Here is a 17,039-nt window from a genome sequence, read left to right as displayed (position 1 = left end):
AAGTTCAATCCTTAGGTCAGGAAGATCCCTTGGAGGATGGCTTGGCAACCCACTCCAGTATTCTTGCCTGGACAATGCCATGGACAGAGGAGCCTGGCAGGCTACAGTTCATGTGGTCACAAAGAGCTAGCTGGACATGACTGAGCAACTGAGCACACACTTTATCTCTGTTCTTGTCTTGAGTTTATTTACATCTACTGTATCTGCATGGTAAAGACACTTTATAATGGTGTCCTACCATGCAACTTTCCCACATAAGTTGACTGTGGCAGGAGACAGGAGCCAACCAATCACACCATGGAAGGCAGAAATGCTACAAATCTGGACTCTTCCTGGAGATCAGGTGGTAAACCTTTACTGGAACACCACTGGCATGGTATACTCCAAATGCAGATCTTGATCTCATGGAATGCTTCTGCTGGGAAATATTTTCCTTTTGTTCCCTAGGCACAATCCTGTTTCATTTACACGACCGCTTACAATTCCCCCAACCCCCCAAGTAATTCTTTGTTACAGACCTCATCTCTCTAGGCAGACCTAGTTGGTAGAGTCACCCTTAAGAAGCCCAGTATGCAATAAAAACTCATTTCCTGCTGTTGATAATATATTAAAAAAATAAGTAATAGGGATGTGATGTAACAACATGATAAATACAATTAACATGGCTGAATGTTATATATGAAAATTGTTGAGAGCAAATCCTTAGTCCTCATCACAAGGAAGAAACTGTTTTTCTGTTTCTTTAATGTTCTTTCTATGTGAGACAACAGATGTTCACGAAACTTATTGTGGTAATAATTTTATGATGTATGTAAATCAAATCATTATGCTTAAACTTATACAGTGTCATATGTCAATTATACGCCAATAAAACTGAAAGAAAAAGAGAAGAAAAAGAAACCCAGTATGTTTCCTTCCTATGTGGTCCACTTTTGGCCCAGGAGAAGTTCATCTTAATTTTTGTGCCTGGAAATATAGGCCATTCCCATCAGAATTCTCTTTCCTTGTCCTGCAGACCAAGCAGCAAGGCTCCTACAGGCCCTAGTTACATCCTCTTGTCCCTGAACTTTGGCACCATACTTTGTGTTCCTTAAATTAAGAGAACGTGTGCCAAGACTCTGGAATACTCTCTTGAAGTGCCTGCCTCCTCCCTTGCTTTTCTTGAGATGGGGAGAAACACACCTCCCAAATCTATACAGGGATGCTGATGGGAATATTCAGATCATGTGGCAAACCTCTTGAAACAAATGCATATTTTCCCATCTTTAGATCCTTCTCATGGATTCATAGTGTACACATACAGCCTGGATACAAGCGGTGTGCTGACAGTAAAACTGGGTTAGGACACCCTCTTTGCAGTCTAATATCTCACCTTAGAACATGACTGTCTCTGCTACTTATTTTTATTCTGTGTTTTGGGGCCTCTGCTCAAAGCAGGAGACAATACAAAGAGTCACATCTAAGAACCTATTATATATATCACAGCCTTAGTTTGCTTTTTATAAATTTTCTCATTTGAACATTGACAGAACCTGGGCTATTCAGGGGCCACATGGGCTGTGAAAGTGTTCCAGGTACTGTGAGGCACAGGCTGTTTGGTTTGCTTATGGCCTGGCAGCAGATGGGAGTGCAGGTGTCGGTGAAATGATAAGAAAGACCCAAGGTTATACTGGTAGAGTGGTATCAGATATCAAGTTGTTGATATCAAGTATCAGAATCAGAGCATAAGACCAAAATGGGAGAAGAAGAGAGAAAAGCTGAGGAGGTCAGGATCATGTTGGGAAGTGGATGCAGCTGTCAACGAGCTCCTCATTACTATGCTCTAACCTGCTGCTGAGGCTTCCCTGGTGGCTCAGACGGTAAAGAATCTGCCTGCAGTGCTGGAGACTCAGGTTCAATCTCTGAGTTGGGAAGATCCCCTGGAGAAGGGAATGGCTACCCACTCCAGTATTCTTGGAATTCCACGGACCAAGGAGCCTGGTGGGCTACAGTCCATGGGGTCACAGAGTCAGGCATGACTGAGTGACTAACAACCACACCCACAACCTGCTGGCATGGGCGACTCAGTTGGCAGGAAGCTGATCAGCTGGCTGAAAGCACAGGGTGAGCATGCACAGTGCCACATTAGATTCCTCAGCACCAGTCAGACGGGGCCCTTATTTCCTTATCTACATCCTTACCAAGTATGCCTTCAACAGTAAGATATAAAATGAAGTCATACTCAAGTGAGACCGTTTTCAGAAAAAGAGCATCAGTGTCAATCTGGTGTCTGGCATGGTGCAGAGTGCTAAGAGGATACTAGACATATATGTTTAGATTCAGTATTTTCTAGCTTAGCAAATACCTGCCTTAATTTGATAATCAGTTTTGTCTATAACATGGTTTCCTCAAGTGTGATGTCTTATGTAGTGCTCTCTTATTTAAAAGCTCTTAGTTTCTCAAAGTCCAAACTCTCTGAATTAGTTTCTGCAGCTAGTAGAACCTTGCCATGATATCTGCAACCTTGACAAAATTTTAATTCCTATTGCTTCTCTACATACATGCTGTGTTCTGCCAAGTGTTTTAGTTTTTATTTGGCTGTGCCAGGTGTGTGTGTGTGTGTGTGTGTGTGTGTGTGCGCGCGCGTGCGCCAGGTCTTAATTGTGGCACATGAGATCCTTAGTTGCAACATGTGAACTTGCAGTTGTGGCATGTGGGATCTAGTTCCCTTCAGTTCAGTTCAGTTCAGTCACTCAGTCGTGTCCGACTCTTTGCGACCCCATGAATTGCAACACACCAGGCCTCCCTGTCCATCACCAACTCCCGGAGCTCACTCAAACTCACGTCCATCGAGTCGGTGATGCCATCCAGCCATTTTATCCTCTGTCGTCCCCTTTTCCTCCTGTCCCCAATCCCTCCCAGCATCAGAGTCTTTTCCAATGAGTCAACTCTTCACATAAGTTCCCTTACCACAGATCAAACTGGGGCCACCTGCATTGTGAGTGCAGAGTCTTAGCTACTGGCCCACCAGGCAAGTTCCCAGCCAAGTTTTATAAGTTGCCTCTGGACATGTCTTTTTCTCTTGCTCATGTTGAGGACCAGAATATGTCACTTTGATATAAGGAATATGTTAAGGGCTTCCCTGGTGGCTCAGATGGTAAAGCATCTGCCTGTAATGTGGGAGACCTGGGTTTGATCCCTGGGTCAGGAAGATCCCCTGGAGAAGGAAATGGCAACCCACTCCAGTACTCTTGCCTGGAAAATTCTATGGAGGGAGGAGCCTGGTACATGACAGTCCATGGGCTTGCAAAGAATCAGACACGACTGAGCAGCTTCACTGGTTCACTGCATTGTGAATGCAGAGTCTTAGCCACTGGCCCACCATGCAAGTTCCCTGCCAAGTGTTTTATAAGTTGCCTCTGGACACGTCTTTTTCTCTTGCTCATGTTGAGAACAAGACTACGTCACTTTGGCATAAGTAATATTTTAAGTGAAAGTGAAGTCTCTCAGTCGTGTCCGGCCCTCAGCGACCCCATGGACTGCAGCCTACCAGGCTCCTCCGCCCATGGGATTTTCCAGGCAAGAGTACTGGAGTGGGGTGCCATTGCCTTCTCCATTCATCTCCATAAGCAACCGCTTTTCCCAAAACTCGAGTCTTTGAGTCGGGAGTCAGCGTTTGTCCCGAGATATACATCACATCCTTCCAAGTGAGGTCATAAAGCAGAGTAACACCTTTAAAAGCTCTAATATATTTTTCTGGGTCCTCTAAATAGTCTCCCAGATCCTCCTTGATTCTTTGTATTTCTTGATAAGAAAAAGGCTTATTAACTCTCACAGACTGATTATTTCTCCGGGTGGGTGTTTCATAAAGAGGCAACAGCTTGTGTGGCTGTTCCTCAGTCTCTGGCTGCTCTGCGCATATGATCCCAGGGATAGATTGGAGAAACCTGTTTTTCTTCTTCTCTTTGTCTCCTGTCCTCCATCTCAGCTCTTACTTCAATGGTCTGAGTTTCTACTGAAACCAGAGTAGTCTGAGGTTGTACTGAGACAGGAGTTGTTTGGACCTCCACGTGGGCAGTTTGAATCTCAGTTTGGATTTCCACTGAGACCAAGGCAACCCTTCTGAGGGGGGTTCTCTGGCTTTCAGTTTGCTCAGCTTGGAGTCCCAGGTACGGGGGCAAAGTAAGAGGACAGGAGGGAGCTGAAGGTTTCACCCCCAAATCTACATCCTTAGGACATAAGTCTGGCATATTTCGCAGAGAGAAAAAGGGCAACACATATGCTACTTCTACCCATTTCCCTTGTTCCTTACGAAACCAGTCTAATTGTGGAACAGTATTATACTTAAGAGACCCTCCAACTGGCCACTGTTCGCCATCCTCCAGTGGGTACCGTGGCCATGCAGTAAGGAATATTTTAAGTTGGAGGCAAATTAAAATCAATAGATGCGGACTAAGTTCCTGACTAAAAGCAGAAACTTCTGAAAAGGACTGCCATACATACATTCCCTCTCCTTGGTAAGTTTAAAAAAAAAAATTAATTTTTTTGCTACGGTGGGTCTTCATCGCTGCTCAAGAGGGCTTTCTCTAGCTGCAGCGAGTGGGGGCTACTTTCTAGTTGAGGTACACGGGCTTCTCATTGTTGTGGTTTCTCTTGTTGCGGAGCACAGGCTCCGGGCATGCGGGCTTCAGTAGTTGTGGCTCATGGGCTCGAGTGCGAGCTCAGCAGTTGTGGCACATAGACTTAGTTGCTCCACAGCACGTGGGATCTTCCCAGACCAGGGATGGAATGGGGGAAGCCCTCCTTGGGAAGTTTTACAGCCATGAAGATGACAGAAAGCCAAGATGGAGCTGCACAAACAAACCTTATTCTATTAGCAGCCCCACATATTAATATTTACCTTCCCATGGTTTGCCACTCCTGAAAGTCTGAAACTCTTTTTCTTTATCACATCTCTACGAATTATTCTTGTTTTGTTAAAGATGCTGTATTAGCCCACCTTCTGACCACCAATTTGAGTTACTCTTCTTTTAGATTCCTCCCCAGTGATATGCCCGCTATGCGTTAATAAACTGCTTGTTTTTCCCTTGTTCACGTGGCTTTTGTCAGTCTAATTTTGTAGGACCCCAGCTGGAAAACCAGGAGGGTAAAAGGAAAAAAGAACTTTTCCTCCCCTACACTCATATTCTTTTATTCTTAGGAAAAAAAAAAATTCCTCTATTCCATCCCCATCAAAATTCTACCCATTATTAAAATGAAGTTCAGATCCACCTGTTTTCTAAAGCTTTCTTTATATTTACCTGAAGAGATTATGCCTGCAGAACTCTGGTCCATACCCTCAAGGGCATGGCAATGAGTGGCCATGAATCAAGCATTGTCTTAAGATGCCTATTTTATGGGTGTTTAGAACTTTTATTCAATTCTCTGTTGATATTTTGCTCTTCCAAACTGCCTGTAAACCCTTGAAAATGTAGGACTTGATTGTACACAATAAACCCTTAGGACCTTAGATTTAAATCTCAGAACCTCTCAAGGTTCTGACTTACCCCGTAAAATGCAGTAATTCAAATTCAAAAGCAGTCTCTTGTGTACAGTAATGAAAACTAAATCGTGAACGCCAATCCATTAGACCATGTGTTAGATACAAATCAAATCAATTATTTATTGAGCTTTTGTGCCCAGCATTCTAGTAGAAAATATGATGAAATATAAGAGACAAGAGTAGACTGTTGGTCAGCACTTGATCAATAACTGCCAGCTTCCTAAGTTTCTGTCTTGTTTCCAACTTAGAACCAGAGCAAGGTAAATATGTATCCCTCCAACCACAAAGGATGCCTTGTTTCTGGTTAGCTTTCCTTGTTTCCCCATGCCAACCGTCAGGGTATACCTGAAGCCTATCCCTGTTTCTACTGGAAAACTTTTACACTTCCCCGTCTTTGAATCTCTGCCAAATGCAAGTGATGTGGGCTGACTGCCTTGCTATAGCAAGCTCTGAATAAATGTTTTCTGCTTGTTCTCATTTGAGTGTTCTTTATTTCCAAGCTTGGAATTCACAGAACTATTATAAGTGGTTTCAACTATTAACTGGAAGCTCCAAAGACTCATGACATAGCCATTTGTGATTTTACTAAGGCTTGAATTTGAAATGTAATCTTTGATACTGGTGTACAGGAGTGAACTACTGACTGCCCTGTACACTCACACATGATCTTACCTTCATATTCATATTGTGACACATGTAATTACTGAGGAAATTATATTCTCTGTATTTCAGGTAACTTTTTTTTAAGATATCGGACTTAATAACATGAATTTTAAGGGTCTACTACTGAGAGATTTCAAAAGGACTTAAAGAGTGATCAACTTTGAAGAGTAAAAAGGAATTTAATAAAAATGAAAAATCAATCTTTTAAGACTGTGAGACTACAAAAATAGTGGTACCAACAAAAATGAAGATATGAGGAAGAAAATAGGCTTTAAAATGTCAAGAGACAGCGACATGTTCCAGTTCATTCAAGACATTGACCACTCTTCTGTGTTGGGCCCTAGTCTAGATGCTGAGGGTATAGTGGAGGATAATAAAGGCAAAAATTCTTGTGGAATTTATATTTGAAAATGTAGACAGTTGGGATTTTGTAGGGAGGGAAATGTAAAGTTCTTACATCTAAGAATTAATCACAGAAATAAGAGTGAAAGTTATACCAGAAAGCAGCTTTCTAAGACTTCGAAGTTACTAAGGGCTTGGCCTTGGATAAGATGTGGGGACACAAGAAAGAAATGCCTGAGTTCAGAATGCCACACCACAGAAATCACACCAGGGTCTGTTGACTCAGAGTAGTCCAGTGGAATTTTCCTCAGAGTGTGCTGGGAAAACATGTTAATGGAAGATTAACCTAGGACTAGAGGCACTGTCCTTTAACAGATGCTCTGGAAATAAGTGGTAATAATGGTAATTTATATACATTTACAAAGTACTTACATTTGCATTATTTATTTAAGAAATAGGTAACAGTATCAGCATATTTCTAATGAATTGAGGTAGAGAGAATAATAGTCCTCAAGATCACAGAATAAAGAGTGGTCAGACACGATACTGGATGCTTGGGGCTGGTGCACTGGGATGACCCAGAGGGATGGTATGGGGAGGGAGGAGGGAGGAGGGTTCAGGATGGGGAACACATGTATACCTGTGGCAGATTCATTTCGATATTTGGCAAAACTAATACAATATTGTAAAGTTTAAAAATAAAATAAAATTAAAAAAAAAACCTCAAAACAGAAAAAAAAAAAAGTACAACCTAATTTTCCTGGTTCTTAGATCCTGGAAGGTATTCATAATGCTATTATTTTTTTTCAGTCTACTATGGGTCTGCCACTCTAAAGAAACAAGAATAAAGCATCTACTGGAATAATTTGATCAATGTCTGCAAACAAATTTCCCCTAAGTAATTTAAATGGTTAAGATTTTTTTATTCTGCATGATACCTTTCTAAATATTTATTAGAGGAGCTTAATGCTGATAGTTTATTAGAAATTGACGGGGTCAACAAAAAATGTTCAATGGTATTGCTTTACTAGTTAACGGAACAAATTCAATATATTCAATTTCTATAAAACAGGAGAAATTTAGAAGGTAAGAAATGCACTACATTGTGATTACAAAAGAAAACTTAAATTTCTTCACACCACCTCATAAAGATGTTACAAATGCGCTGGTAGTAGACAACTCCAGTGAAGAAACTTCTGGTCTCATTTTCGTTTTCTAAATACATATCAGGACGCTGGTCAAGGCTTTTTCTTATGGGCTATTCAAAAGCTAATTTAAAAAATCTGTATAATTTAATAATTATTAACATTTGTGTTCTACCTGTATGAACTATCTAAACCCTTCACATTTGTATGCTCAAGTAATCCTAGCATATATACAAATTAATAGACGAGGCAGGTACTATTATTATGCCTAATTTTCAGTAATCTGAGGGCCAGGGAGGTGAAATAGTTTGGCCTTACTGACAGAACTTCTAATTCCCGAACCTGGGATCTATTTTACATACAAGTTTCCAAAGAGCAAAAGTTCTCCCAGGCCATTCTGCTCTTCCGTCCTCTTCTCGAGAAAGAACTACTGAGAGTTTCCTGACCGAATTTTGTAACAAATGCAGTTGTTAGCTCTTGTTTTGGTGCGGGACCATCTGGAGGCTCAGGCACCACCCTCGTCCTTCGCTCCAGTTCAACCACCCACGCCTTCTTCCCTCTTCTCATTCCACCGCGCCCTGCTTCCCTTCTTCCCATCTCCTCTCTGCCGTCCCAGCGGCGTCTTCTCGCTCTGTGCCCAGCGCCCGTCAATAGACAAACCAACCTAGACGTACACCCTCCTGCCGCCTGCAGTCGCGCAGTCGTGACGAAACCCGTGCGCCACCGCCCTTGCGCCGGAGAGAGGGGCGGGGCCGCAGGCCGGGCTGGCAGGCTGGCCGGCCGGGGGCGGGGCCGGGGCCAGGGTCCAGCTCAGGGCCTCCGCGGCCATCGCTGCCTGCGCGGTTCCTTACCTTCGCCCGCCCCCAGCCCTCCCGAACCGAGTGGAGCCGGTTGGCGTCGGCAGTGTCGCCCCGAGGCCCACCGCGGCTTCAGGGGCTAGGCCTGCGCGCAGCGCAATGACAGGCGGTGCGAGAGCTCTGTGAGTCCGAGGCCGCGGCCGTGGCCCTGGGCGGCGGCGGGTCCGGGCCGGGTCCGCTCATGGTGCCGCCACGACACCATCCCGGGGCAGGAAGGCCAGGTAAGTAGGCACAGGATGGCCGCGAAATCACTCGGAACCGAAGCCGGGGACCGAGGGCTCCGAACAGCCCCACTCTTGAGCCTCTGGTAGCAGCCGAGGTGCTCTGACAGAAATGGCCACAGTGTCTGGGGACCTATTGAGGGGGAGGCTGACAGGGGCGCGCGAGCCCAGTCTAGACTCTGGTAGTTGAGGAAGCTTCCCGGCGCCGCCGCCTCAGGGCTTTAATCTCTTTCTCCGGGGAGACGTCACTGCCTTAACTTTCTTTTTTTCCCTCCTCGAAAAAAGGAAGATTCCCTTGAACAGCTGTTTCCCCACCCACCTCCTGAATGACTATTTCGGATCGAAATAGTAGACACACTGAAGGGTGGGTGGGGGAAGCGTGGAGGATCCTTTCCCTTGACCATGTGAGGTGCTTGGAAACGTGCCCTCAATACACAAAACAAATCGCTTCCTCTCAAATCTGCCAAGTCCACTCAAGATCTGGGACGGAGAAGACACTTAGAAACAGGCGCGTGTCTAGACACTGTCCGGGGGTTGGGTGCCTCTGAAGAGAGTAGCAAGAGCGGCGAATCCAGTTCTGTCTTTATGAAACTATTATGAAGCTGTTCTTCACTAGTGAAGTATTCTTAAATATGCTGATTGTTGAATTTTGCTTTTTTTCTTTGTATCGTATTTGAGTATAATTTGAAATGTATAGTAGATAACAGAAGTGTAGAGAAAAATGTCAGTTATATTTCACATACTCGATATTCTTTCATTTGCTTTCATTTTAAAGGTGAAGAGTGAAAAAGAGCTTATGAGTCTTATTTTGAGTGGTTGATGTTTTCACAAGCATTATTCTGTGGTGATTTTTAGGTGCACTGAGTTCTTCACCTCCGTTTAGACTCAGATCTTCTAAGTTTTCAGGCATTGCTCTTCAAGATCTCAGAAAGGCCTTTAAAATAAGGTAAATTCAACACTTTAAAAAAACAAAAACTGTGTGACTTTGAACATTAGCTTAACAAATGTCATACTTCTGTTGTACTTATATTCTCATTTTTATATGGTTATTTTTTAAAGATCCTTTCTAATGTAATCTGTGTTTTTCTAAAAACAGACTGCAAATGGTGTGTGTGTTTATCATGAACCGAATGAATTCCCAGAGCAGTGGTTTCACTCAGCGGAAGCGAATGGCTCTTGGGATTGTTATTCTCCTACTTGTTGATGTGATATGGGTTGCATCCTCAGAACTTACTTCGGTATGTAAGCCTTATCTAGGAATGATGCTGTGTTATTGAAATATCGTTATATTTATCTCTAGCCATTACTGTCTCTCATGCCCACTTAAGTGGTATTTTGAATATTGTTAAATTTTCTTTTATAACGAACGAGTATCAATTCAAGTTGAAGCTGAAAGGATACTGTTTTTATTGTTTCATTCAGTTTTCTTAAATCCCTAGAAGGAGGTTATGTAGAAAATGAGATACATGCCTATTTTCTTAATATTTGTGGGTTTTTGGTGTTTTTTTTTTTTTCTCTAAATTTATTTCTTTTTTTATAAATACTGTTTTCTAGTGGAACAGCCATACAGGAGTCACCATTTAGTAGAAAGTGAAAATACTTTTGGACAAATGATTGACAGTGATCCGAGTTTTCATGTATGGTCACTATTGTACACATACATTGGTGCATGGACATTTATGTGTTTGCTGATTTAAACGTTCTTGTGAAATACATGTATAGGGTGATTGCCTTTAATTAAATTTTATTTTGTTTTTATTGATGACCTGTTGGTAGTAATGTGGTATTTTGAGTTCACAAGCTAGTTTTTCTTTCAACTTGTATAGGTACTTAATTCACTTTAGTTAACGATCCCTGCAAAAATTCATTTTCAGAAATTACTGTTTCAATTTACATGTTGCTATATTAAGGCAAAAGGAAGACTAGCATTTATAAAATGAATTTAAATGTCAAAGGAAGCAGTGCGATACTGCTGGTCATCCCACGTGGTAGCTAAGTAAATAGTTGACATTGGCATTGTATCTGATGAATAAATTTTTAGCCTTTTTGGAGTTAGACTCTGGAATACATTAGGCCATTGATTTTTCACTCTTCTACAAACTTTTTTTTTTTTTTAAGATTAGCATTCTGTAGTTTAACTACAAAGAAATCTGTTTAATGTTGATAGGGAAATACGCTTATCTTTAAAATTTTATTTTAGTTTCAAATAGTTTAGTTTTTATTTATTGTGTTGGTTACTTCCTTTGACATCATAGCATGAGGCTGGTAATGGCTACAAGTCTTACTTTGAATGATGCCAATTTGAGCACTGTAAGTTCCTCATCAGTCTTTATGTAGTTGTTGAATATCCATATGATTATTGTCCAGATAGAGTATTTCACTGCTGCTGCTGCTACTGCTGCTAAGTTGCTTCAGTCGTATCTGACCCTGTGTGACCCCATAGATGGCAGCCCACCGGGCTCCCCCGTCCCTGGGATTCTCCAGGCAAGAACACTGGAGTGGGTTGCCATTTCCTTCTCCAGTGCGTGAAAGTGAAAGTGAGGTCGCTCAGTCGTGTCCGACTCCTAGCGACCCCACGGACTGCCTACCAGGCTCCTCTGTCCATGGGATTTTCCAGGCAAGAGTACTGGAGAGAGTATTTCACTAGAGGTTATAAAATGTTGATTTTTCTAAGGATCATTCCTTCTGCATTTATTAGTTGAAATTCTTTAAGGAGAACTTTTCTGCAACTACTGTTTGGTTATCCTGAAACATGGTTCATATGGGAAAGTTTGGATACATCTTTATTCCTTTTCTTTATTCATTTTAAATTAATGTTACCTAGCAACTTCCAGAAATAATCATTGAGCATTTTTTGTATATCATTATACATTTAGGGATTTTTGTATGTTTGATGTGTTTTAAACAATTGTGGTTATTAATTATTTTATGTAAAATTAGATAGCCAATGGAAATTTGCTGTATTTGCTATATGACACAGGGAGCTCAAATCCACTGCTTTGTGACAACTTAATGGATTGGATGGGGTGAGAGGTGGGAGGGAGGCTCAAGGGGGTGGGTACATACATATGTACCTATGGCTGATTCATGTTAATATATGGCAGAAACCATTACAATATTGTAAAGCAATTATCCTCCAATTAAAAATAAATAAATTTAAATTTTAAAAAAGAAATAGGATTGTGCTTATTATCCCTTTGATGCTTAAACTGCCCTATCTTTGGCCAGTGAGAGCACCTTTAAATTGTCTCTAGTGTCTTTTTTCAGTAGGACCCCATCCTGTTTGCCTTTTGACACAAAATGTCCTAGACTTATGTCATACATTCCTGCCTTGGATTTGACCCTTTCTTCAAGGATCAATGGTTTTTTTGTTTTCAAAGTGGTGCAGATTATCATCTGGATTCTTGTGGTGCTCATTCCTTATGGGTTATTTTTTTCTAGGGCTTTCAATGCACATAACTAGGATTTTTTTTTGTCCATTTGTTTTTATTCCTTTGTTTTATTTTTTAACTTTACAATATTGTATTGGTTTTGCCATATACCAGCATGAATCCGCCACAGGTATACATGTGTTCACCATCCTGAACCCTCCTCCCTCCTCCCTCCCCGTACCATCCCTCTGGGTCGTCCCAGTGCACCAGCCCCAAGCATCCAGTATCATGCATCGAACCTGGACTGGTGACTTGTTTCATATATGATATTATACATGTTTCAGTGCCATTCTCCCAAATCATCCCACCCTCTCCCTCTCCCACAGAGTCCAAAAGACTTCTATACATCAGTGTCTCTTTTGCTGTCTTGTATACAGGGTTATTGTTACCATCTTTCTAAATTCCATATATATGCATTAGTATACTGTATTGGTGTTTTTCTTTCTGGCTTACTTCACTCTGTATAATCAGCTCCAGTTTCATCCACCTCATTAGAACTGATTCAAATGTATTCTTTTTAATGGCTGACTAATACTCCATTGTGTATATGTACCACAGCTTTCTTATCCATTCATCTGCTGATGGATATCTAGGTTGCTTCCATGTCCTGGCTATTATAAACAGTGCTGCGATGAACAGTGGGGTACACGTGTCTCTTTCCCTTCTGGTTTCCTCAGTGTGTATGCCCAGCAGTGGGATTGTTCGGTCATAAGGCAGTTCTATTTCCGGTTTTTTAAGGAATCTCCACACTGTTTTCCATAGTGGCCATACTAGTTTGCATTCCCACCAACAGTGTAAGAGGGTTCCCTTTTCTCCACACCCTCTCCAGCATTTATTGCTTGTAGACTTTTGGATTGCAGCCATTCTGACTGGCGTGAAATGGTACCTCATTGTGGTTTTGATTTGCATTTCTCTGATAATGAGTGATGTTGAGCATCTTTTCATGTGTTTGTTAGCCATCTGTATGTCTTCTTTGGAGAAATGTCTATTTAGTTCTTTGGCCCATTTTTTGATTGGGTCATTTATTTTTCTGGAATTGAGCTGCAGGAGTTGCTTGTATATTTTTGAGAAAAGTTGTTTGTCAGTTGCTTCATTTGCTATTATTTTCTCCCAGTCTGAAGGCTGTCTTTTCTCCTTGCTTATAGTTTCCTTTGTTGTGGAGAAGCTTTTAAGTTTAATTAGGTCCCATTTGTTTATTTTTGCTTTTATTTCCAATATTCTGGGAGGTGGGTCATAGGGGATCCTGCTGTGATGTATGTTGGAGAGTGTTTTGTCTATGTTTTCCTCTAGGAGTTTTATAGTTTCTGGTCTTATGTTTAGATCTTTACTCCATTTTGAGTTTATTTTTGTGTATGGTGTTAGAAAGTGTTCTAGTTTCATTCTTTTACAAGTGGTTGACCCGTTTTCCTAGCACCACTTGTTAAAGAGATTGTCTTTAAGATTTTTTTTTTGAAATAAAAATTATGAGTTCTTGCTGATATTTTCAATTTAAATGATGATAACAAGGATATCCTATGTAGTGCAGGGAACTATATTCAATACCATGTAATAACTTAAAATGGAAAAGAATCTGAAAAAATAGGTAGTTTATACATAGACACACACACACACACACACACACACACACACACACACACACACACACACACACACACACACACAACTGAATCGTCTTGCTGTACACCTGAAACTAAGACAGCATTGTAAATCAACTATACTTTTAAAAAAATCAAACAAAAATGATAATTGCAGGGTTTTTTTTTTTATAACTTCCTAATAATTTTAAACTTCATGCAGTTTTCTTAATAGCCCATACTTTTTCATTGGCTTTCTTTGTGCTATTTCCTCTGTTTGGGCTATTATTTAGCCTTTCAGATATGGATCAAGAATAGCTTCTTTTGGAAAATTTCTGTAACCTTCAGAATGATCTTTCTTTGGTATTCCCTTGGTACCCTGTACCCCACTGTCATGGTATTAGCATATTACACTGTGTATTCTTCTTATCTATATCTATCTATATATAAAATCTGGATCTTTTTATCTCCTCTCAGGAAAGCCTGTCTTACTTTGCCTTAGTCCCTAATATAGATACTGTTGCATAGTAGGTTTTCAGTGCAAACTAAAAACTTTTTTTTGCAAGTTGTTTAGAAATATTATGCTTGGCATATAAGAAAAAGACAATATTCAGAAATGAATTAAAAATATTTTTGTAGTCTCTTTTGATCTTTCCAAAAGTTAAAAATCTTTCCAAAGAGTTAAAAATCATGTAATAATCTTATTTTATTGGAAATGAGTAATGAGGTTTGTCTCAGTTTGTGTAACTGTTTTCCTCCACAGTATGTTTTTACTCAGTACAACAAACCATTCTTCAGCACCTTTGCAAAAACGTCTATGTTCGTTCTGTACCTTTTGGGCTTTATAGTTTGGAAGCCTTGGAGACAACAGTGCACAAGAGGATTTCGAGGAAAGCATGCTACTTTTGTAAGTTTTAAATTTCAAGTGTTTGTTGGAGAGGGGTTTTCAATTTTTCAAAGTACCAGTTTCTTGAAAGATGTCAGATTTTAAGTTGTTCAGTTAAATGAATGAAAATAGTATGATATATGAAAAACCTACTTTTGTTGATACTTTAAAATTTTTTCTAATCAGCTTGGCATCAGAATATTTTGTGAAAGATCAAAGGTACATAATCAGTTTCTTTCGCTTACCTTGTGATATCCTCTGAGTTGTTAAATATTATTTCAGTTCAGTTCAGAACATGTGGAGAAAATAATGGAAGAGAAGGGATAAGAAAAGTATCTAGAGTTTTGGTCATTTGCAGACCAGATGAATATCATCTAATTAGTTGATTATAGAAGAAAATAATTCAAAGTTTGTATGTTAAAATGAAAATAACATATTTCAGAGCATTTTTCAGATGTTTGGCTAATCAAATTATATTCTTTCATTAATGTGACATACATGCTTCTTTTTAAGTGTTGGGAAAAAATGACAGTTTATATAGTGATATATCTTCCTTGTAGTGGAAACTCAATTTTTGATAATAAAGAATATAAAACTATCTCTTACATTAATTCTTTTCTTTTTCTTTTGTTTTTAGATTCTCTATCCCTCTCTTTCTTTTTAAAATTTTGGTAACATATACATAACATCATATTTACCATTTTAATCATTTTTTTCTTTTACCCTATTTTTATTGTATTCAAATATATATAACATAAAATTTACTATTTTAACCATTTTAAAATGTGTAGTTCAGTGGAATTAAGTACATTTGTTTTTCTGTATAACCATTACCACTATCCATCTCCAGAACTTTTTTGTCATCCCAAGCAGAAACTCTGCTTGAATGCCCATTCTTTCCTTCCCCCAGCTTCTGGTAACCTATGTTTTATTTTCTGTTTCCATAAATCCTTTTCTTTTATGTGTACTACTTTTTGTGAATTAAAACAATATTATTTCTTGTCTTAGCTAATGAATGCATGCCTGAGAAATGAAGTTTTTAGATTTTTATCGGGCTTTTCAGTAATTTTTGAGGTAAAGACTGGAAATTATACTCCTGTGCACAAAAACTTACCAAAATTATGAATATGAGTAGTTTTTACTTTGTAAAAGTTAAGATGTATGCATTATAGAAATGCACATTCATTGTAGTATTACATGTAGGAATATGTTACATGTGTATTAATACATGTACATTGTTGAAAATTTTAAAGATATAGAGGAACAAAACAAAGAAAATAATAAATTCTACCATTCAAGGAATAATCTCTAACACTATTTTGGCATATGTACTACCATTCTTTTACATGTGTGTATTTTTGTTTCACTTTTTATAAGAATGAAATTATTCTGTTACATCCTGTTTTATTACTTGCTTTTTGTGCTTGATAGTATATCACAAACAACTTTTTATGAAACTTAACATTGTTGGAACATTTTTCAGTGTTAAGTATTTTTTAATTGCAGTAAAGTTCATTGTTGGAGACAAATTATGTTAACAGGAAGAATAAGAATAATCTATTCGTACTCTTACCATTCTAAGACCACTATAAATATTTGATACTATCCGTAGATATCTATTTATATGTATATATATTAAAAAAGATTTATAGCAGAAATAGGTTTGGTCTATATATATTGCTTTCTAACCTGACTTGATTTTTCATTTACCATATCGTGAATATTTTTCCAGACAAATAAACATTTGTTATCATTGTTTCCTATTTTATTTAACTAACAATTTTTAGAGTGTTTTCACCTTCTCTTTTGTTGTGAATAAATAGGAATGCCTTTGTATTCATATGTAGTTATTTAGTTAGGCTGAATTCCTAAAAGCATAATTGCTGGGTAAAACACCAGTGTCATTTTATGGCTTTTGATTCCTTTCACTAAATTAGCATCTGTAGTAGTTTCACCTGATTGATGTCTGTTAGCAGTGTGTAAGATTGAACTGTCAGCAGAACCCTAATCATTTGCCAGTAGGGTAGGTAGGCAGTGGTATCTTGTTTAATTTGCGTGTTTTTGGTTACTTTTTTCATGTATTTGTTGCATAGTAGAATTTTTCTGTGAGTTGTCCATATCTTGTCCATTTTTCTACATTGACTCTTCCTTACTGATTTGAGCTGTGACTCACATCAGTTCTAGTTTGTAACATGAGTTTAATCGAATTTTATGTCTCATAATTTGTAGTTTGCAGATGCTGAAGGGTACTTTGCTGCTTGCACAACAGATACAACTATGAATAGTTCTTTGGTAAGTGTTTCTTTTCTCGTCAGGGAGAGACTGGGTGGAGTTGACCGTGGTGGGAAGGACTGAAATAACTTTGATAGCACCACAGCTATGTTAAGATAGTTGTATCT

General features: G+C 39.3%; 1 protein-coding gene across 4 annotated transcripts in view; it reads left to right on the top strand.

The window, feature by feature from the left end:
- The first annotated feature begins 8,451 nt into the window (after positions 1-8,451).
- Positions 8,452-17,039, top strand: part of SLC35F5 (solute carrier family 35 member F5) — a 39,658-nt gene continuing 31,070 nt past the window's right edge. The window contains exons 1-5 of one of the 4 annotated variants that reach the window (XR_011560953.1): positions 8,452-8,749; positions 9,605-9,695; positions 9,846-9,987; positions 14,518-14,661; positions 16,870-16,932. Coding sequence is in view for 3 of the 4 variants with exons in the window: in XM_019973712.2 (XP_019829271.1) it covers positions 8,710-8,749; positions 9,605-9,695; positions 9,846-9,987; positions 14,518-14,661; positions 16,870-16,932 (480 nt within the window). In the remaining variant the exon portion in view is untranslated. Of the gene's footprint in view, positions 8,750-9,330; positions 9,370-9,604; positions 9,696-9,845; positions 9,988-14,517; positions 14,662-16,869; positions 16,933-17,039 lie in introns of those variants that run through there. The other 3 variants (XM_019973712.2, XM_070768664.1, XM_070768666.1) reach the window with 3 other exon arrangements.

Source organism: Bos indicus, chromosome 2 (assembly GCF_029378745.1).
Source record: "Bos indicus isolate NIAB-ARS_2022 breed Sahiwal x Tharparkar chromosome 2, NIAB-ARS_B.indTharparkar_mat_pri_1.0, whole genome shotgun sequence".
NCBI lineage: Eukaryota > Metazoa > Chordata > Mammalia > Artiodactyla > Bovidae > Bos > Bos indicus.
The sequence above is the reverse complement of the archived record's forward strand: the minus strand, read 5'-3'. Positions and strand labels throughout refer to the sequence as shown.